The sequence below is a fragment of the Vipera berus genome, assembly GCF_964194415.1.
Source record: "Vipera berus genome assembly, chromosome: 2".
In the NCBI taxonomy this organism is placed as follows: Eukaryota; Metazoa; Chordata; class Lepidosauria; order Squamata; family Viperidae; genus Vipera; species Vipera berus.
In genome coordinates, this window is record NC_138203.1 from 3,802,298 (window position 1) to 3,824,948 (window position 22,651).

At 43.6% G+C, this 22,651-nt stretch overlaps 1 protein-coding gene across 1 annotated transcript in view; it reads right to left on the reverse strand.

The window, feature by feature from the left end:
* SETBP1 (SET binding protein 1) overlaps positions 1 to 22,061 on the reverse strand; it is a gene marked incomplete at its 3' end in the record, with an annotated part of 252,576 nt that extends 230,515 nt beyond the window's left edge. The window contains exon 1 of the mRNA XM_081319238.1: positions 21,561 to 22,061. Coding sequence (XP_081175364.1) covers positions 21,561 to 22,058 — 498 coding nt within the window. The 5' untranslated portion in view covers positions 22,059 to 22,061. The remainder of the gene's footprint in view (positions 1 to 21,560) is intronic.
* Between the last annotated feature and the right edge of the window lie 590 nt (positions 22,062 to 22,651).

Below are 22,651 nucleotides of genomic sequence, written 5' to 3' on the forward strand. Positions count from 1 at the left end.
GAACCAGAAGTTCGCTTCTCACCGATGGTTAGAAAAAGTTTCCTAATTCTAACAGGATTGTGGAACCAATGAGGGACGTCTGTTTCTCAGAGGGTTGAGAAAGTATTTACACACACACACACACACACACACACACACATCACATCCTGGCACAATCCATTTCAACGTCTCCCCTCGGGACTCCACTAAAGAGCATTGCATACCAAAATAAGCAAAGATATTTTTTTCCCCCCACACCATTACTCTGCTGAACACCTAAGTCTCACAACACTGTCTTAGGCCTAAAGATACTTATCCGTGTAGTAGGGTTGATTTGCTATTATCCTTCTCATCTTCTCATTTTTCTCTTCTCATCTTTCCTACTACCTTTTCCTGTTGGTATCTTATGATTTATCACTTCTTGCTTGTATCTCATGATTTATGATTGTTATCTTAAGTTTATGATCTACGACTTATCACTTTGTTCTTTGTATGTACACTGAGAGCTTAGGCACCGGAGACAAATTCCTTCTGTGTCCAATCACACTTGGCCAATAAAGTATTCTATTCTACTCTACTCTACTCTACTCTACTCTACTCTACTCTACTCTACTCTACTCTATTCTATTCTATTCTATTCTATTCTATTCTATTCTATTCTATTCTATTCTACTCTACTCTACTCTACTCCATTCCATTCCATTCCATTCTGTTCCTTATTCCATTCCATATTCCATTCCATTCCATTCCATTCCTCTATTCTGTTCTGTTCTGTTCTATTCTACTCTATTCTACTCTATTCTATTCCATTCCATTCTGTTCCTTATTCCATTCCATATTCCATTCCATTCCATTCCATTCCTCTATTCTGTTCTGTTCTATTCTACTCTATTCTATTCCATTCCATTCTGTTCCTTATTCCATTCCATATTCCATTCCATTCCATTCCTCTATTCTGTTCTGTTCTATTCTACTCTATTCTATTCCATTCCATTCTGTTCCTTATTCCATTCCATTCTGTTCCTTATTCCATTCCATATTCCATTCCGTTCCATTCCATTCCATTCCATTCCTATTCTATTCTATTCCTTTTTTTAAATCCCATTTATATCCCGCCCTTCTCCGAAGACTCAGGGCGGCTTACAATTTAAGCACAAACCAGTGTGCTTAATAGCCTTCATTCTATGTATATGCCTGCTTATTAGGGCTTTCACCCCCCCCCCCAAGCGGCATTATTACAAAGTCAGCTTAATTGCCCCCAACAATCTGGGTCCTCATTTTACCTACCTCGGAAGGATGGAAGGCTGAGTCAACCTTGAGCCTGGTGGGATGTGAACCTGCACTAATTGCAGGCATTAGCCCACTGCTCCACCAAGGCTCATTCTATTCTATTCTATTCTATTCTATTCTATTCTATTCTATTCTATTCTATTCCATTCCTTATTCCATTCCATTCTATTCCATTCTTCTATTCTATTCTATTCTATTCTATTCTATTCTATTCTATTCTATTCTATTCTATTCTATTCTATTCTATTCCATTCCTTATTCCATTCCATTCTATTCCATTCTTCTATTCTATTCTATTCTATTCTATTCTATTCTATTCTATTCTACTCTACTCTACTCTACTCTACTCTACTCTACTCTACTCTACTCTACTCTACTCCACTCCACTCCACTCCACTCCACTCCACTCCACTCCATTCCATTCCCATTCTCTTCCTTGAAAAGTGCCCAGGCAGACTGTAGACAATATCTTACTGGAATGTTCATCTCCAAATTATCTCCATGGAACAGAAATTACCTTGATGGCTTAATGGCTGCTTCCAATTCTGATTTTAAGCAGAATGACAATTTTGGGGAGAACAAAAGCCGCGTCCCGTGAAGAAGGGTTGAAGGAACCGGGCACGTTGCAATGTTGGAAAGAGTAGACAGAGGGGAAATAGAGAAGCTCTCTTCGAATATCTAAAAAAAATATTGTCCTACAGAAGAAGCTAAAGAGCCCTCTGGCAGGATTATAAGATATTAGGACATAAATAATGAACTGAAATAGAAGGGAAGCAGTTTGAGAGCAGAATCAAATATCCAGAGAAGCGGCTATTTTGTTTCCTGAGATGTGCCCAAAGAGGCTGGCCAGCGGTCTCTCAGGAAAAGTGGACTTTATGATCTTAAGGGCCTTTCCTTACTCAAAGCTTTCATTAATCAATCAATCAATTAATTAATTAATTAATTAATTAATTCTTTCTTTCTTTCCCACAATGGGTGATACAGGTAGTGCTTACACAACTCACTTAACAAATTTCTCACCTAGCAACAGAAAGTCACTTACGAGCACAGCCCAAAATTTATGTCATCACGTGAGAAATCTGTTAATTGAGGTTTTCCCCCATTTTACGACACTGCAGTCCTTACATTGGTAACCCGGCTGTTTAGTGAACCTGGATCCCCCACAAACTTTGCTTGTCGGAAGGTGGCAAAAGGGGATCAAGTGAGCCCAGGACACTGACATAAGTACATGCCAGTTGCCAAGCATCCTAATTTTGATCACATGAGCACGGGGATGCTGCAGTGAGTGAAAAAAGGTCAGAAAGTCACTTTTTTTTCCAATGCTGTTGTAACTGTGAAGAGTCACTAAATGAAGGCAAGGACTATCTGTACATACACCCAGACATATACCGAAAGGCGTGTTTTAATACTTTAGTCACTTATTTATGCGATGCATACTTTACTTCAATTCGGACTGGCCTTGAAGCAGTTTCCATACAACGCCCCAATCAAATGAATCCAAAATAAAACTAGAACTTAAAGGAAAGGCTCCAGAATCAATCTTAAAAGATTCTCTGGAACAGAGCTTTGCAGCTTTCTGAAATGTTGTAAGAACAGGCATTAACAGCTGCAACTATATCAGCTGCTTATAGGAATCTGAATCCTGCTTAATGTTATTCCCATTCATTTTTTTTTGTCCACATTTACAATCCAAAATGGACAGCCATTTGCCTGAAATGGTATAGGGTTTCCTGCCTGAGCAGGGGGTTGGACTAGATGACCTCCAAGGTCCCTTCCAACTTCTTCTTCTTCTTCTTCTTCTTCTTCTTCTTATTATTATTATTATTATTATTATTATTATTATTATTATTATTATTATTATTATTATTATTACAAAAGGCAGAGGGAATGGAAGGAAAAAGTCACGTTTTCTCACTGTTAAAACAATGTGGTGAATTTTATTAATATAAATTAGGGTAGATTATAAAGATTAATGATTAAACAGATAGATAGATGATGATAGATAGATAGATAGATAGATAGATAGATAGATAGGAAGAAAGAAAGAAAGGAAGAAAGAAAGAAAGAAAGAAAGAAAGAAAGAAAGAAAGAAAGAAAGAAAGAAAGAAAGAAAGAAAGAAAGAAAGAAAGAAAGAAAGAAAGAAAGAATTTCCCCCAGCAAGGAAAAAAGTAGAGATTGTTAAATCAATTCCTTTATCCAAAGAAGAGAATACGTTTAATTTTGTTACTATTTGGAAATCACTTCCGGACTTTGTACTCGTGATGGGGGGGGGAATGAAATTTTGGTTTTGTTTTTCTTAATTAGATACATTTGTTGTTATGGAAATGGCTAGCATATATAATAATATTGTATAAAAATAAGAAGTTGAGGTTGTAATGTTATTGTTTTCCACTGGGTCAAAGAGACTCAGAAGTCAATGCCTTCCCCCCCCCCCTTTTTCCCTTTCTACCTCACATTTGTCTCTTCTTCCCTTTTTCCTTTCCCCCCGCGTTTTGCATTACTTTTGATTTTCCTTCGTAACTTATATTTGGATAAATTAATTTTAAAAATCAAAAGTGAAGCACACAAAACAACTGGAGAGAAAAGAGCGAAGTGAAGAGGGGCTATCTCCAACTTGAGTGGGGGGTGGGTTTGCAAAGGACATAGAAACCCGGCATGTGGGGAAATCTTGCAAAACCTACAACTGGGCGACAAAGGTCACCCATAATTTAAAAGAAAGAAACTTGATCACTCAAAAGGTCAACCTTACACAGAGGCCCAGTAGCAGATGCGTCGGTAGCTACAAGCGTATTACAAAGCACTTGTAAGACACAACGCAAGCAAGCTCGCAACCGGTCCCACAGGAATCACCAACAGCTGAAGGGCGTTCGTTCCCACAACTGTCAAAACCCTGAAGAGCAAAGATGACTTCCAAACTCCCGTCAAAGCTTGCAACAAGAGCCCCAAGCCAAACCAGGGTTAAAGAAGAAGGCGAGGCCTACCGTAGATTGCCCCAAACCTGGGCCTGAAATTAAATTAAGAGATGTTGCCAAGAATGGACAACACAAACATGAACAAATGGTCGTTATGACAGTCCAGAGCCTGCAATTAGCTCAAAATTCCGGCTGTCAATTCCTGGCTGACACCAAAAAGACCAGTTTTGATGGCTTCCGACTTTGTTTCGTGTCTTTGGGGGATCTAAGAAACTGGGTGCTCCATCGGGAGGTGTTTCTGACCTGGTAAAGCCCCACAGAAGAGTCTTCTCGTTCAGGGGCACCATGGCTACAGAACCCCAAAGTACTTCTTTTTTTTTATTAAAGAGTTTTACAAAAACAAAATTTTACAATATATCCCCAAATCCCTCCCACCCCAAACCCACCCACTTCCCCCCCCCACTTCCCAGAGCTAAATACAGGATTATAGTTACAATAATCATATTCTAAATAAAAATTATGCATAATATACAATTAACCAAATTCATAATGTGCTTTAACTCCCCTTTAACATAACTACAAACAACGTACCAATAACAATATCCCACTAAAATCTACTCATAAGCTAAATGGAACTTTTCAGTCCCATATTTGTTCTGAATATAATTTATCCATCTCCTCCAAACTGAAATATATCTTTCCTGTGAATGATCTTTCAAATAAGCAGAAATCTTAGACATTTCTGCAAGATTCGAAACTTTAAACACCCATTCTTCTATAGTGGGCAAACTATCCTTCTTCCAATATTGTCCCACCAGTAACCGTGCTGCCGTTATCATGTTCAACATCAAGTTAGTTTCTTTAACATCACAATCTACAACAATGCCCAATAAAAACAATTGCAGAGAAAACTTTATCTTTCTCTTAAAAATCTTTCGAATGTTCCACCAAATTTTGATCCAAAAAGCTTTTATATTTCTACAAGTCCACCAAATGTGAAAATAGGTAGCTTCTAAACTACCACACCTCCAACCCAAAGTACTTCTTCACAAGGCAACTGGACTTGCATTATTATGGTTATAGCTGATTGCACAGTCAGCCAGATGTTTAGACTGGATTTAGCGTTTTTAATCTACCTATGGAGTCCCCAAAGGTGCTTTTTTCAAGAGGCAACTGGACTTTCTTGTTTTTCTTTCAAGACGTTTCGCTTCTCGTCCAAGAAGCTTCTTCAGGTCTGGCTGGATGGTGGGGGAATAGAAGGATTTATACTCCTTGCAGATAGCTGCCTTCTTGTAGAGGGTCGTTGAGGCCACTTGGAGGTTTACCTGTGTTCTCAGGGTCACCTGAGTGGTGCAAATGGGAGTGGACACCTAGGACACAGGTAAACCTCCAAATGGCCTCAATGACACTCTAAAACAGGGGTCTTCCAACTTGGCCCTTTTATGACTGGTGGACTTCAACTCCCAGAATTCCTCAGTCGGCCATTTTGATGAAACTGCGGGCTTGGATCCAGACCAGGGGTCTTCAAATGTGGCCCTTTTAGACTTCAACTCCCAGAACTCCTCAGTCGGCCATTTTGATAAAACTGCGGGCTTGGATCCAGACCAGGGGTCTTCAAACGTGGCCCTTTTATGACTGGTGGACTTCAACTCCCAGAAATCCTCAGTCGGCCATTTTAATAAAACTGCAGGCTTGGATCCAGACCAGGGGTCTTCAATCGTGGCCCTTTTATGACTGGTGGACTTCAACTCCCAGAATTCCTCAGTCAGCCATTTTGATAAAACTGCAGGCTTGGATCCAGATCAGGGGGTCTTCAAACTTTGGCCCTTTTATGACTGGTGGACTTCAACTCCCAGAACTCCTCAGTCGGCCATTTTGATAAAACTGCAGGCTTTGATCCAGACCAGGGGTCTTCAAACGTGGCCCTTTTATGACTGGTGGACTTCAACTCCCAGAATTCCTCAGCCAGCGTGCCTGGCTGAGGAATTCTGGGAGTTGAAGTCCACCAGTCATAAAAGGGCCACGTTTGAAGACCCCTTGCTCTAAAAGATGGCAAATGACCAGCGGTCTGCAAGGAGTATAAATCTTTCTTCGATGAGAAGCGAAAGGTCTTCAAAGAAAAACAAGGAAGTCCAGTTGCCTCTTGAAAAAAGCATCTTTGGGACAACCAAGATCTGGATGACGGAGAATCTCCCTAGACATGGCTATAGAAGTTTCTCTCCGTGGCCAGGATTTATTCTGATCCTGGAATCCTCATTTTCAAATCAGCAAAGCCAAAGAGGAAACTGAAATCCATTAGACAGAGGCCAAATATAAACAAGTGGTTGGCAGCTTTTCTTTTAAAGGTGAGGCTAAATTTCCACGCACCTCCAGGTTCGGACTTGGAAAATCAATTACGGGTACTCCTCGACTTACAACCTCAGTTGAACCCAAACTTTCTCTCGCTAAGCGAGACTTGCACGAGCTTTGGCCCGTTTTATGACTTTTCTTGACCCGGTTGTTAAATGGATCTGTGCAGTTGCTAAATTAGCAACACGGTGATTAAATAAACCTGGCTTCCCATTGGCCTGGCTTGTCAGGTCGCCAAAGGAGGTCACAGGAGCGGGACACTGCGAATGTCCTAAATACGAGTCAGTTGCCAAGCGTCTGAATTTCGAACAGAGGACCGTGGGGAACGCAGCAGCAGTTGCAAGTGTGAAAAACGGTCCTAAGTCCCTTTTTTTTCACCACAACTTTGAACGGTCGCTAAGCGAACTTTTGCAAGCCGAGGAGCACATATAGAAGCAGAATTTGATTAGGTGGTCCCCAAATTTGATCCCAGAGAGAGATGAGATCCAGGCTGGCCACTGAATGGGGAAGTTCTACGGGAAGAGGGGAGAAATCTGCCTTGAGGGGTATTAACACTTTGGTTTTTAATCTATTTATTTTGGAAACGTGTGTGTGTGTGTGTTTGTGTGTGTGTGTGTGTGTGTATGTAGAAGCTGAAGCTGCTTCCCCCAGCTGAGGACAGCAGCTGCGACGTGCCCGGCCAGCCAGCCTGATGGATGGATGGATGGATGGCAAGGAATCGAATCCGAGACACGGCGAAGAAGGATAAAAGGGGCGACTTTTCCACGGGGAGCCAGGAGACACAATGCCAGCCCTTCAAGGGGAAAAAAATAGTAATAATTAAGAAGAAGAAAAAAAAGAGAGAGCGAGAGAGAGAAACCTTTGCAAACACTGGCCCGATTTGAGTTTTTTCTTCTTCTTCTTTCGGAACAAAAGAGAGAAAGCCTGCAAGAAAAACACACACACACAAAGAGAGAGAGAGAGAGAGAGAGAGAGAGAGAGAGAGAGAGAGAGAGAGAGAGAGAGAGAGAGAGAGAGAGAGAGAGAGAGAGAGAGAGAGAGAGAAAGGAGGAAGCCAAAGAGAAGAGCAGATGGTTCTTTCCATACATATGCAGGAGTAGGGATGAGAAAAAGGGGGGTGGGGTGGGGGAGGAGAAAAGAGGGGTGCTCCCCTGATTCAAACAACGGGGTGGGTGGGGGGTGGGATGCGAGCGAAGCAGGCATGGTGGGGTCGCCCCCACCCTGCTCGTCCTTTGCACAAAGGGCCATTAAGGCGCCTGAATGAATAGGCCGCTCAATGTGGCCAGGGCGCAGCTGCTGTTTTCTAAGAAACGGGCGCTTCACGTCTTACCACAGACGCAACCGTGAGGGGGGGAGAAAAAAAATTATTCCAGATAAACAGATAAGACGAGTAATCAGGGGGAAATTAAAAGAAAAAAGCAGGAAAAAAAAGCCGGATTGTGCATCAGAAATCAGGGCTCGCCCACCCACCCGACTCTCAAAACACAATCAAGGGAGGATGAGAAAAGAGAGGGAAAATTGGGGAGCGATTGCTAATTGACGCTTGTGTGTTTCTGTGTGTGTGTGTGTGTGTGTGTTTTTGTGGGGGGGGGTGTTTGAAAAAAGAAATCTCTCCCCTTTTTCCCCCTGAAGAAAGGATTTCAAAAACAGCGGGGCGAGAAGAAAATAAACAGTCTGCTTATGAGTGGGATAATTTCCAGGATGTATGTATGTATGTATGTATGTGTGTGTGTGTGTGTGTGTGTATACACACACACACACACACACACATATACATACATACATACATACATACACACAAACACACACACACCCTACCCTACAAAAAAAGCAAACGCTTTTTGGATTAAAATTTGGTGGAATATGCAAAAAATATTCAAGAAAAGGATAAAGTTTTGTCCGCAATTGTTTTTACTGGGCATTATCACAGATACTACTGTTGTGGACACTAAGTTGATGTTGAATTTGATTACGGCAGCGAGACTTTTAGTAGCGCAATATTGGAAGAAGGAAGAACTGCCGACTATAGAAGAATGGACTTTAAAAGTTTCCAATTTGGCGGAAATGGCAAAGATCTCAGCGTACTTGAAAGACCAGTCGCAACAGAGATATATAGTGGAGTGGAGAAGATGGATTGATTATATCCAGAATAAATATGAGACTAAAAAGTTTCATCTAGCATTTGAATAAGTAGTGGATTTATATGATGTATAACTAGCTTGTAGTTATTTTATTAAGAGTTAAACTGTGATAGAATTTAATATTTTATTGTTGTTTGCATATTTTAGATTATGTTTGTTTGTATTTTTATACCCTGTATTTAGCTCTGGGAAGTCGGGGAGGGGGGGAGGGGAGGGGAGGGGAGAGTTGGGGAGGTTTGGGGAGAGGGGAGGGGGAGGGGAGGGGTTTTGTATTCAAAAATGTACTGTAAAACTTTTCAATAAAAAAAATAATAGAAAAAAATAAAAAACTAAAAACAATAACAAACACTTGTGAATAACGAGGAACGCAAACACAACAAATGGGGGTCTTATTGGGGTGTGCGTTTGGGTTTTTTTGTTTGTTGGTTGGTTGGTTGTTTGGCTGGTTGGTTGGTTTCCCCTCCAGAGAGATGGGTGGATTTGAGTTCTGCTGAAAGAAAAATCCAAATATTCGCCGCCTGAGTGGGATAAACAAGCACATTGGTTTGAGCAAATGATTAAAATAAACAACGCAAAAACTCTTCCAAGCGGATTGAGTAAAGGATCCGGTCCAAGTTAAGATGCAGAGGGGGATTAAAACACCGCATTTGACAGCAGGGATTTGGATGGGATGACACCGTAGTAGTTGTGACCCATAGTAATTATCTGCTTGTGTTTCCACAAGTATTCCTCAATTGAGGAATATACGTTGTCGGAATGTACTTTAGATTAGTCTTAGATTAGTCTAAGACAGCGGTAGGCAACCTTGGCTCTTTTATAACTCCTGGACTTCAACCCCCAGAATCCCTGAGTCAGCTATGCTGTCTCAGGAATTCTGGGAGTTGAAGTCCAAGAGTCATAAAAGAGCCAAGGTTGCCTACCCCTGGTCTAAGATGTAGCCTTAGAGGAGTCACTGGAGGTTTTTAAGAAGAGACTGGACAGCCACTTGTCTGAAATGGCATAGGGCCTCCTCCTTGAGTAGAGGGTTGGACTAGAAGACCGCCAAGGTCCCTTACAACTCTATTCTGAATTAAATTGAATTAGGCACGTTCCTTCAAAGAGGTGGACACTATATGAGTCGATCGCAATCAACTGGTTACACCCGCTTGGAAGTTTCAGTCACGCAAACGGTTTTGTCGGTACAGACAGTTCTCGATTTACGACCACAATGGACCCCCCCACTGCTAAGCGAGAAAGTTTTTTAAGTGAACATTGCCCCGTTTTATGACCTTTCCTGCCAAAGGAAAGGAAATGGAGGGAGGAAAAGAAGGAATTAAAGAAGGAAGAAGTGAAAAGAAAGAGGGAGAAGGAAGGAAGGAAGGGAGGGAGGGAGGGAGGGAGGGAGGGAGGGAGGGAGGGAGGAAGGAAGGGAGGAAGGAAGGAAGGAAGGAAGGATCTCTCTCGAGTTTCCTGGAGGAAAGACAGTTTATAATAAAAACAAACAAACATCAGATCGTCTCCCTACCTTATTCGTAACACACTGGGTGGATTTTTCTAAGCAGAATAATCATCTTGAGACTGGAAAGACTCCCAAAACTCTCCTAACCGCCTATTTTTAGTCTTCCTCATCTCAGGCCTTGCTTGAAGCTCCGGCAAGCAACTCATTAGAAGCCCAAACCCTCTTTTTGTAGGTTGTTAGGTCAGGAAATTACAGATGTGCGACAACTTCAAACAGCAGATTTAGGCAGCCCCTGCTCATAAATCCCAAGGAAGATTCTTCAGAGCCGGCTCACCGTAAATCTGTGTCAAAGAGCTTTTACAACCTCAGCCCTAAAAGGCAACTCAACTCTTCCAGCTCCGACTACCTGCAAACTTTGGCTGAGAAACCAGGCACTTGGAAAACACACAAAGAGACGCTGTTGTTGTTGTTGTTGTTTTAAAGACATGCATTTCATTAGATTTAGATCCTGCCTTGATTTCAGGCGGTGTACATCATGTGCTCTCTGATGTGCTCAACAACTACCAGCAGATGGACTGGGCTGAGAGAGAAGGATTAGCTCGAGGAGTTACCCAACCAGCTTTCACACCTAAGCCAGGACTAGAACTCCCAGTCTCCTAGTGATTGGACCAAAGCCACCCAGGCAGCTTTCATGCCTAAACCGGGACTAGAACTCACAGTCTCCTGGTGATTGGCCCAAAGTCACCCAGCCGGGTTTGATGCCTAAGGCGGGACTAGAATTCACAGTCTCCTGGTGATTGAACCAAAGTCACCCAGCCGGGTTTGATGCCTAAACCGGGACTAGAACTCACAGTCTCCTGGTAATTGGCCCAAAGTCACCCAGCCGGGTTTGATGCCTAAGGCGGGACTAGAATTCACAGTCTCCTGGTGATTGAACCAAAGTCACCCAGCTGGTTTTCATGTCTAAGCCGGGACTAGAACTCACAGTTTCCTGGTAATGATTCAAAGTTTGCCAAGTAGCTTTCATACCTAAAGTGGGACTAGAACTCACAGTCTCCTGGTGATTGGACCAAAGTCACCCAGACAGCTTTCATGCCTAAGCTAGAACTAGAACTCCCAGTCTCCTAGTGATTGGACCAAATCCACCCAGGTGGCTTTCACGCCTAAACTGGGACTAGAACTCAAGTGTCCTGGTAATGATTCAAAGTTACCTAAGTAGCTTCCATACCTAAAGTGGGACTAGAACTCCCAGGCTCCTGGTGATTGGACGAAAGTCACCCAGACTGCTTTCATGCCTAAGGCGGGACTAGAACTTACACTCTCCTGGTGATTGGACCAAAGTCACCCACATGGCTTTCATGCCTAAGCCAGGACTAAAACTCACTGTCTCCTGGTGATGATTCAAAGCCACCTAAGTAGCTTTCACGCCTAAAGCGGGACTATAACTCACCATCTCCTAGTGACCAAAGTCACCCAGGCAGCTTTGATGCCTAAGCCAGGACTAAACTCAACATCTCCTGCTGATGGTCCAAAGTCACCCAGGTGACTTTCATCCCGACTTTCATCTTAAGGCGGAACTAGAGCTCACCGTCTCCTGGTTTCTGAAACGGCACCTTCACCGCTCCATCAAACTGGTGGAGTTCAATCTCACTCCTTTGCTGTACAAATCCACCAAGATGGATCTCCAGATGGTGCCCTGCCCAACGAGAGTCATCCCTCTTCCACACAGGATGAGAAGCTGAAGAAACACACCGTTATTTCCTATCAGGACTGCGCACAATAGGAAGTACGCACCAAGGCCAATCCCACACGGACTGTGCCACTTCATGTGTCCACAGCACAGTGGCAATGCAGGGCAAGGGCCGTGTTGCGATACCACGTGTTGCGTCACCCCAAAAGGGAAATTAATGTTTGAGAGCAGCCCAGCTGCCCTCCGTGCTGGGTACCAAGTCGAAGACTTTAATTCCAAGGGGGGGGGGGGTTTCAATCAAATCTCCTATAGTCACAGAATAGCCGAGTTGGAAGGGACCTTCGAGGTCTTCTAGTCCACCCCTTACCGCCCAAGCAGCAAACCCCGTAACGTTTCAGACAAAAGGGGGTTGTCCAATCTACTAACCAAATTTCGAAAATCAGATCGACAATTTGGAAGGGCCCCGTCTGCCTGGAAAAAATCAAAATCACTCCATCTGACATTTCAATGACTTATAAAATCACTCAAAGAAAAGAAATTCTTTTTTTTCTTCTTCTTATTTTGGTGCAGGCTGCTTTCATAGGCCAACACTGACTTGGGATTGTCCATACACACTGAAGGATCCTCCTGCCCATGCAAAGCTCCATCACCACAACGGGCCACCTAATAGCAAATATAAATACACAGGTAGTCCTCACCTTACAACCGTTCAAAGTTACAACGGCACTGAAAAAAGGACCATTTTTTCACAATTAAGATCACTGAAGCATCCCCCCCCCCGGTTCATGTGATCAAAATTCACACACTTGGCAACTGACTCATATTTATGATGGTTGCAGTGTCCGGGGGGGGGGCACGGGATCCCCTTTTATCACCTTCTGACAAGCAAAGCCAATGGGAAAAGCCATATTCACTTTACAACCTTGTTACTAACTTTAAACAACTGTGGCGAGAAAGCACCTCTGGGAAAGCCGATTGAGTGACTCTTGGGCCAATCACCAGGAGATTGGGAGTCCTAGTCCCGCCTTAGGTACGAAAGCCAACTGGATGACTCTGGGCCAATCACCAGGAGATTGGGAGTTCTAGTCCCGCTTTAGGCATAAAAGTCAACCGAGTGACTTTGGGCCAATCACCAGGAGACTGGGAGTTCTAGTTCTGCCGTAGGTATGAAAGCCGGCTGGATGACTCTGGGCTAATCACCAAGAGACTGTGAGTTCTAGTTCTGCCGTAGGTATGAAAGCCGGCTGGATGATTCTGGGCCAATCACCAGGAGACTGGGAGTTCTAGTTCCGCCGTAGGTATGAGAGCCGACTGGATGACTCTGGGCTAATCACCAGGAGACTGTGAGTTCTAGTTCTGCCGTAGGTATGAAAGCCGGCTGGATGACTCTGGGCCAATCACCAGGAGACTGGGAGTTCTAGTTCTGCCGTAGGTATGAAAGCCGGCTGAGCCAATCACCAGGAGACTGGGAGTTCTAGTCCTGCCTTAAGCATAAAAACCAACTGGATGACTCTGAGCCAATCACCAGGAGACGGTGAGTTCTAGAGGGTTAATTGATGGCAGTTTTCCCCCCCAAAAAAAGATTTTATTTCTTCCACTCCTGGTAAGCAGACCAATGTTTTCCAGCTTGTTGGGAAAAAAAAATCACCGCTTTTGAAGAAGGCCAGCAGAATCCACCTGGAGCTTCCTTGAATGCAAACCAAACCCTAACCCTCCAAAGTTTATACAGGAATTTGAGCTTTGACCTAATCTGAACTCCTTCAAGATTTCCCTCAGAAGCTGCAGGAGACACTGGCTCTTTCCAAAAGAGATAGCAGAGCCCCTTATCTCCAGCTGATAACGTTAGGCACGCTTGCAAGATGCTTAAAAGCACGAATTTTCATTCCCTTGCAGCGGCAAATTGGGCAAGGCGAAGGGACGTGAAGGAGAATTTGGCGAAGGCTGCGCTATGATGAAAAAAGGTTTCCTTGGAGAGAAGACGGGAATGGGGGAAAGTAAATGAAAGAGATGAGGGACGCGGTGGCTCAGTGGGTTAGGACGCTGAGCTCGTCGATCAGAAGGTCGGCAGTTTGGCGGGTCGAATCCCGAGTGCCGCGTAACAGAGTGAGCGCCTGTTACTCGTCCCAGCTTCTGCCAACCTAGCAGTTCGAAAGCACGTAAAAATGCAAGTAGAAAAACAGGGACCACTACAGTGGGAAGGTAACAGCGTTCTGTGCGCCTTTGGCGTCTAGTCATGCTGGCCACATGACCACGGAGACGTCCTCGGACAAGCGCTGGCTCTTCGGCTTTGAAACGGAGATGAGCACCGGCCCCTAGAGTCAGAAACAACTAGCACGCATGTGCGGGGGAACCTTTACCTTTACCTTTAAATGAAAGAAAGAAGGAATGAAGAGACTGACAGCTTCTGCACTGCTGAAAAGGTATTATAGGGTTTCCTGCCTGAGCAGGGGGCTGGACTAGAGGACCTCCAAGGTCCCTTCCAATGCCATTCCATTCCATTCCGTTCCATTCCATATTTTCTATTCTATTCTATTCTATTCTATTCTATTTTTCTATTCTATTCTATTCTATTCTATTCTATTCTATTCTATTCTATTCTATTCTATTCTATTCTATTCCATATTCTATTCTATTCTATTCTATTCTATTCTATTCTATTCTATTCTATTCTATTCTATTCTATTCTATTCTATTCTATTCCATATTCTATTCTATTCTATTCTATTCTATTCTATTCTATTCTATTCTATTCTATTCTATTCTATTTTATTCCATATTCTATTCTATTCTACTCTACTCTACTCTACTCTATTTCTATTCTATTTTCCAATTTCAATTCTACACTATTCTTTTCCTGTCCTGTCCTGTAAGATTCTTTAAGAAGTGCAGACTTCAACTCCCAGAATTCCTCAGCCAGCCAACACTGTCTATACAGAGTTCTATACAGAGTCCAAAACTTGCTTTATCTTCCTGTTCTTCTCCAACCAGGTGCCCTCCGGATGCAGGGGGTTATAATTCCCTCAGGATGATACAGATAAGTCCTCGGTTTACAACAGTTCACTTAGCGACCGTTCAAAGTTACAGTGCCACTCAAAAAAAATGACTTGGCCATTTTTCACACTGACCGCTGTTGCAGCCTTCCCCCAGGGTCACGTGATCAAAATTCGGGACACTTGGCAACTGGGTTCATGTTTATGACGGTTGCAGTGTCCCGGGGTGTGTGTGTGTGTGTGTGTGTGTGTGTGTGTGTGTGTGTGTGTCTGTCTGTGTGTGTGTGTGTGTCACATGATCCCTTTTTGCGATCTTCCGACAAACAAAGTCTATGCGGAAACCAGATTCTCTTAACATTCGTCTTGCTAACTTAACAAGTGCAGAGATTGCCACAACTGTGGCAAGAAAAAGTCGGAAAATGGGGCTAAGCTCCCTTACCCAATGTCTCGCTTAGCAACAACAAAAAAAAGTTGGGCTAAATTGTGTTTGCAAATTCACGGACTATCTGTAACGTGTCCAGGAAACCTCTGGCATGTTTGGGAAGCAAGTCGCTTTTTTCATCGCCCTTTTTAAGCCTAACCCACCTCGGCCAGGTGACCCTGAGTGGCTTACAAGTCTTAAAATTTTAAAACTATTAAAACAATGCAAAAGGTATGAAAACGATAACAACATCCACAAGATAAATCAGTATAAAAGTAAACCGCAGTCGCGATGATTAATCAGCTAATCGTAAAATTATGTCATAACTTTATTTATTATGAGATATAATTATTTGGGGAAGAGAGGGAGGGAGGGAGGGAGGGAAGGAAGGAAGGAAGGAGAGGGTGAGAGGGAAAGGAAGGAAGGAAGGAAGGCAAGAGGGAGGGAGGGAAGGAAGGAAGGAAGGAGGAAGGAAGGAAGGAAGGAAGGAAGGAAGGAAGGAAGGAAGGAAGGAAGGAAGGAAGGAAGGAAGGAAGGAGAGGGTGAGAGGGAAAGGAAGGAAGGAAGGAAGAAAGGAAGAAAGGAAGGAAGGAAGGAAGGAAGGAAGGAAGGAAGGAAGGAAGGAAGGAAGGAAGGAAGGAAGGTGAGAGGGAAAGGAAGGAAGGAAGGAAGGCAAGAGGGAGGGAAGGAAGGAAGGAAGGAAGGAAGGAAGGAAGGAAGGAAGGAAGGAAGGAAGGAAGGAAGGAGAGGGTGAGAGGGAAAGGAAGGAAGGAAGGAAGAAAGGAAGAAGTCAGGGAGGAAGAGGAAGGAGAGAGGGAAGGAAGGAGAAGGTGAGAGGGAAAGGAAGGAAGAGGAGGGAGGGAGGAAAGGAAGGAGAGGGAGAGAGGGAAAGGGTGAGGAGGGGGGAGGAAATGTGAGGAGGGGGGAGGGGAAGGAAGGAAGGAGAGGGAGGGAGGGAAGGAAGGAAAGGGAGAGGGAGAAATAAAGGAAGGAGAGGGAGTGAGGGAGAAAAAGAAAGAAAGAAAGAAAGAAAGAAAGAAAGAAAGAAAGAAAGAAAGAAAGAAAGAAAGAATGTACCAGGTTTTTGAAAATCCAGCCCTACCCACTTCTTGCATTGATAATTTTCAAAAGACACACGCCAATTCCAAAACTCTGGGAGAAAAGCGTCAATCGCTGCCAAATTCACCGTGCTACCTTTTTTTCTTTAAAAAAAAAACAAAAAACAAAAAAAAAACAGGTCTTCGTGCCCCAACCTCAAACAATGGCTTTTAAAGGTTGCTTACTCCAGTAAATCGCCAGATTTCCACGGAAGTTCCCTTTCTCCTGGTGTTTGTTCACTTGAGATCATATAGCATCATTTCTGGGACAAGCGCTCAATTGCTCATTTCCTGTTGAATTCTGCTTGAAAAGAAAAGGGTTGAAGTAGAGCAGCCTCTGCTTTTCTGGGTAAATACGGACTTTTTGTGCAGAGGTCACCTTTCCAGGCCTTGTGGGGAAAAAGCAAAGGAGCCCAACAGGAATGGAATATTCTCCCAAAGTGTAGAACGTAATAGTCCACCAAAGCAGGGGCCTTCAAACTTGGCAACTGTAAGAGTTGTGGACTTCAGCTACCAGAATTCCTCAGCCAGCGTGCTTGGCTAAGGAATTCTGGGAGATGAAGTCCACCAGTCATAAAAGGGCCAGGTTGGAAGAGTCCTGGTCTGGATCCAAGCCTGCAGGTTCATCAAAATGGCCGACTGAGGGATTCTGGGAGTTGAAGTCCACCAATCATAGAAGGGCCAAATTTGAAGACCCCTGGTCTGGATCCAAGCCCGCAGTTTCATCAAAATGACCAACTGAAGAATTCTGGGAGTTGAAGTCCACCAGTTATAAAAGGGCCAAATTTGAAGACCCCTGGTCTGGATCCAAGCCCACAGTTTCATCAAAATGGCCGACTGAGGAATTCTGGGAGTTGAAGTCCACCAATCATAAAAGGGCCAAATTTGAAGACCCCTGGCCTGGATCCAAGCCCGCAGTTTCATCAAAATGGCCGACCGAGGAATTCTGGGAGTCGAAGTCCACCAGTCATAAAAGGGCCAAGTTTGAAGACCCCTGGTCTGGATCCAAGCCCGCAGTTTCATCAAAATGACCAACTGAGGGATTCTGGGAGTTGACGTCCACCAGTCATAAAAGGGCCAGGTTTGAAGACCCCTGCACCAAAGTGTTGTTGAAAATAAATATCTCTCAGCAGCTGATGTGGTTTTCATTTTGTTCTTTCTGAGCCCAAGAATCTATCATCCTAACAATCTGATCCTTGCCATAATTCTGTCCATACAGGTAGTCCTCGAGTTACAAAGCTTCATTCAGTGACCGTTCAAAGTTACAACGGCACTGAGAAATGCGACTTGTGACTGTTTTTTTTTCACAGTGACGACCTTTGCAGCATCCCTGGGATCAAAGTGCAGATGCTTGGCAACTGACTCAGATTTATGACGGTTACTTTGTCCCGGGATCATTTGATCCCCTTCTGCAGCCTTCCGACACGCGAACTCAATGGGGGAAGCCAGATTCAGTTAACAACCGGGTTACTGACTCAGCCACTGCACACTTCAGCAACTGTGGCCAAAGAGGTCTTAAAATAGGGCAAAGCTCGCTTAACAAATGTCTCACTTAAGAAGAGAAATGCTGGGTTCCATTTTGGCCCTTAAGTCGAGGACTACCTGTATATTTCTGCTTCTTGACTGATCCTTTTCCCCCCAAATTTACTACCTCCGCTTCTCAAGACAAATTTGCTGTACTGCTCAAGATCAACGACGTCTCTCTTTCTTGCAAAGTCTTTTGCCAAAAGGACATCGGTTGCAACCCACTTAAAATCTCATTCCTAACCCAAATAAGATTTTCCTCTTTCTGTCTCTTCTCTGTCTAATCCCTGATGTTTGGAATGGACTTTCTCAAAGCCTCCTAAACCATGAATCTGTGGGTTTCACTTCCTGACACTTCTGTTTTTGTTTGAGGCAAAGGTAAACTTTTATCGAAGTATTAAGCCATAAAGGCGTGAAAACCTTGAATGAGAAAGTCGTGTAAGGTCATTTAATCTAACCTCCTGTTGAAAGCTAAACGTCCGCAATTCTTTTAATCTCTTTTCACAGGTCTGAATTTCTAATCTCCAATCAAGTAGGATTGGAAACGTTTTTCATTCTATGAGCCTGCTTCTGCTTCTCTAAATCTTCCTTCCTTCTTTCCCTCCCTCTCCTTCCTTCCTTCATTCCCTCCCTCCATCCTTTCTTCCCTCCCCCTCCCTTCCTCTCCTTCCTTCCCTCCCCTGTTCTTCTTTTTTCTTTCTTCCTCTCCTTCCTTCCCTCCCTCCCTCCTTCCTTTCTTCCTTCTCTCCCCCTCCCTCCCTCTCCTTCCTTCCCTCCCCCTCCTTCCCTGTCCTGAAATTGGGAGAACATGAGTTCTGGTCCCACCAGAAGCACAAAGCCAGCTGGGTACCCTTGGCCAGTCTCTCTCTCTCAGCCCTAGGAAGGAAGTAATGGCAAACCACTTCAGTAAACATCAACAAGAAAATTGCAGAGACTTGTCCAGGCAGCTGCCCAGAGTCAAACACTGACTTGAAGGTGCTTGCGCGCGCGCGCACACACACACACACACACACACACACACACAAAGATACACACAGACCAGTGGCTTGTTTGGTTTTAGCTGAGCAAGGTCAGTAAACCCAGCCTTTGTGACTGGTTTACGGCTTAGCCACATTGGATAACCTCAAGATTATAGTTTAATAAACCACAGCATAAAAACTACGGCTAAGTGTGGTGTGTTAACCCAACCAGTCTTTTAGGATAATGTATGTATAATATAAATGTATACATATATATACATTTATATATATATATATATATATATATATATATATATATATATATATATATATATATATATATATATATATATATATATATATACATACACACACACACACACACATTTATATATACATACATACATATATACATATGTGCATACATACACACACACACACACATATATACTGCTCAAAAAAATAAAGGGAACACTTAAACAACACAATATACTGTATTTAATAGTAGGATGACTTATTTTCTGTTCCCTTTATTTTTTTGAGCAGTATATATATATATATATATATATGTATATATATATATATATATATATATATATATATATATATATATATATATATATATATATATATATATATATATATATATATATATATATATATACATACACAGCAAAAATAGCTTCTAAAGCAGGCCCAAGGAAAAAGACAGAGAAGTACATTTGCACAACTGATTTAATTTACCCCATGTTCTTGTACAAATCTAACCAAACCAAAAGTGGATTTGCACAATTAAGCTCCAGACTCTGCATCAACTAAACACACATCATATTTTACACAGACGCAGCTGTTACTACTTTGACTATTTCTACGTGTGGTGTGAACATAGCTACTACAGCAATGATGAAATGGAAGGGAGAAAAGATTACCACCTTACTGTGCTTTTAATCCCAAGAGATATCCAGAAATAACAGTGTTATCCAAGCCACGCTTATTTGCATATAGAAAAAACAGCGCACGGAGTCATTATGCTGTATTTGCAAAAAATATTGCACATTTTCAGAAGATAGGACCCATGTTTTAAGAGTTGACATGAAATCTTTACAAGACATCCAGCATGCAAAAAGCTCGTGCGTCGAATTCCACAGATACAAATATTAAAATCTTAACTGATCTGGCACCTGGAACTTTGCTATCCTGCTCAAACTCAACTTGGGAAGCGCTCCTGAAATTTACTACCAAATTCAGAAAAATCCGAGGTAAAACAATTCTTTGTGCTTGGAATAGCAGCACCTGATTTTGCCCTGCTAAAAAAAAATAATTTTGGATGCCTGAAACACACACACACACACACACACACACACACACACACACACACACACACACACATATACACACAAACATCCACCCAACACCAGCAAATATTTAGGACATATTTTCCCCAAGTTAGAGGAACATTCCATTTGAATCTCACACACACACACACACACACACACACGTACACAAATGGACACACAAAATGCACAATCTGTAAAGTGACTTGCAACAGATAATTGCTCCCTTTAAGTGGCTGTCTAACCAAAACAACATTCTCTTAGGAGTTCCTGCCTCCTGGACAAACAAACCCATTTTCCTTTGCTGTCTTCTCAATTCAAAGTCCATGAAAGAACAAAGGGGACATCAGAACGGTGTTTGACGCCAACCAAGTTGCAAACCTTGGTCTCTCTCTCTCTCTCTCTCTCTCTCTCTCTCTCTCACACACACACACACACACACACACACACCCCAAATGAAGTCCCCAAACCCTTCGTTGACACCCAAAACTAAAATCGTGCTAATTTCGCAAAAGGGAGGGGGGGAGAACGCTTCCGTGCAAAACTGCTTCTAGCCGTCCCCAATTTTTACGGAAGCATCCTCTTAGAACTTGTTTCGACGGAAAAACAAAAGTAAAAATTAAAAAAAGGAGAGGTGGGCTATTAAGCACAGCGCCGGGGAGCTTTTTAAAACTCTGCAAGCTCTTCCGGTTTCAAGGCCTGGCCTTTGTTGCGAGTGGGCCGTTATATTGTCCTGCAAACAGCTCTTCCAGACCGCCTTCAGCTGAGGGCCCCCTACGTTGGCAAAGCATCTGGTGTGCAGGAGACCTCCGAGCTTCTTATGCTAATAGCATCTGGTTCCTTGTCTTTTGACGTTCCCCTCCTCCCCCTCTTCCATCTGCTTATCTGGTCCACCTGTTGTGTTGTCCCATGTTTAGATTGCAAAGACCGCGTTCAGGAGGGACACAGATTTCATCTCGTTCACAACGAACCAAACAAGGCACCCCGTCTCTCTTCAAAGCCCAGGAGAACTTCCCTCACGGGGAAAAAAATATCTGATGGAGCTCCTGGAGACCGTGCTCCTTTTCCACCCTCTGTGAAAACAGAAATGGAGCACCCAGATTTCTTTCACGTTGAACCAAAAACGGGTGCCCACCTCTCACCAAAGTCCACGAGAACTTCCCTCATGGAGAAAAAATCTGATGGAGCTCCTGGAGACCGTGCTCCTTTCCACCCTCTGTGAAAACAGAAGCCAAGAAGGAACACCCAGATTTCTTTCACAATGAACCAAACATGGAGCCCCATCTCTCACCAAAGTCCATGAGAACTTCCCATGGCTCCTGGAGAACCACGTCCCTTTTCAACCTCTGTGAAAGCCGAAGTCAAGAAGGAACAAGCCCATCCTTCCTGATCTCCATCCCAAGTCAAAGAAGAAGAAGAAGAAATGTTCCCTTACCTTCTTTTTGGAGTGAGCATGGTCTTCTTCTCTGGAGGCTTTGCTGTTTTTCCCAGCTCTGGAAAGTTTGGGCTCCCCAGATTGCTTAATGGTAATTTTGATCTCTGGAGGGCAAATATAGTTCTCCAGGCTTTTGGGGGGCTTCTTGGCCCTCTTGGTGGTCTGGATTTTCAACTTCAAGCTTCCCTCAGAGAAGTTGGCCTCCTTGATGGAGAACTCCTGCTCCTCCAGGCCATCGGCAGTTACCCACTTCTCGCTGTCGGCGTTGGAAATTGAATCCACGTCCCTCCTGGAGCAAAGCTCATCCTCTTCCTCAATTTCCATACGATGATGATCTCCGCTCCCCGAGATCCCTTTTGTCGAGCTGGACGTAGAGAGCAGGACCTCTCCAGATCCTCCAAGAGCAGAAGGAGCTTTGGCAGAAGCAATAGTAGATGTCAAAAAGTCCGTCTCACTTCCCCGCGTCCGGGAAGGGCCTAAATTTTCTCTCGGCTCCATAGCAATCCCCCAGTCTAAGTTTATTGGGGTGGAGCAGAGGAGACCGAGCTGAAGAAGAGGGGAGCCTTACCCCCCCCAGACGAGAAGGCGAGATCCCACTTGGGGTTCCTCAGAGGTCGAAATGTCTGTCCACAAGAAGGAAGTCAAAAACTCTCAGATCTGCAACTGATGGGAACAAACAAAACGGAGAGCAGAAAGTCAAAATGTTCCAAGTTGGATTCAAGTTGCTGTCAATACATATCTTAGTGCAGGGAGACCTTAAAACGTACGATCGCGATTGAGCCCAAAAACCTTTGTTGCGAACGAGGAAGTTGCTAAGCGGGTTCTTGCCCATTTTTCAACCACTGTTGCCACCGACGTTAAGCCAATCACTGCAGTTTTCGAGTGAGCCTACGCATTAAGTACTGATAACACTCAACTACATAGATCAGGGGTCTTCAAACATGGCCCTTTTGTTGTCTTGTGGACTTCAACTCCCAGAATTCCTCAGCCAGTGTGTCTGGCTGAGGAATTCTGGGAGTTGAAGTCCACCAGTCATAAAAGGGCCATGTTTGAAGACCCCTGGTCTGGATCCAAGCCTGCAGTTTCAACAA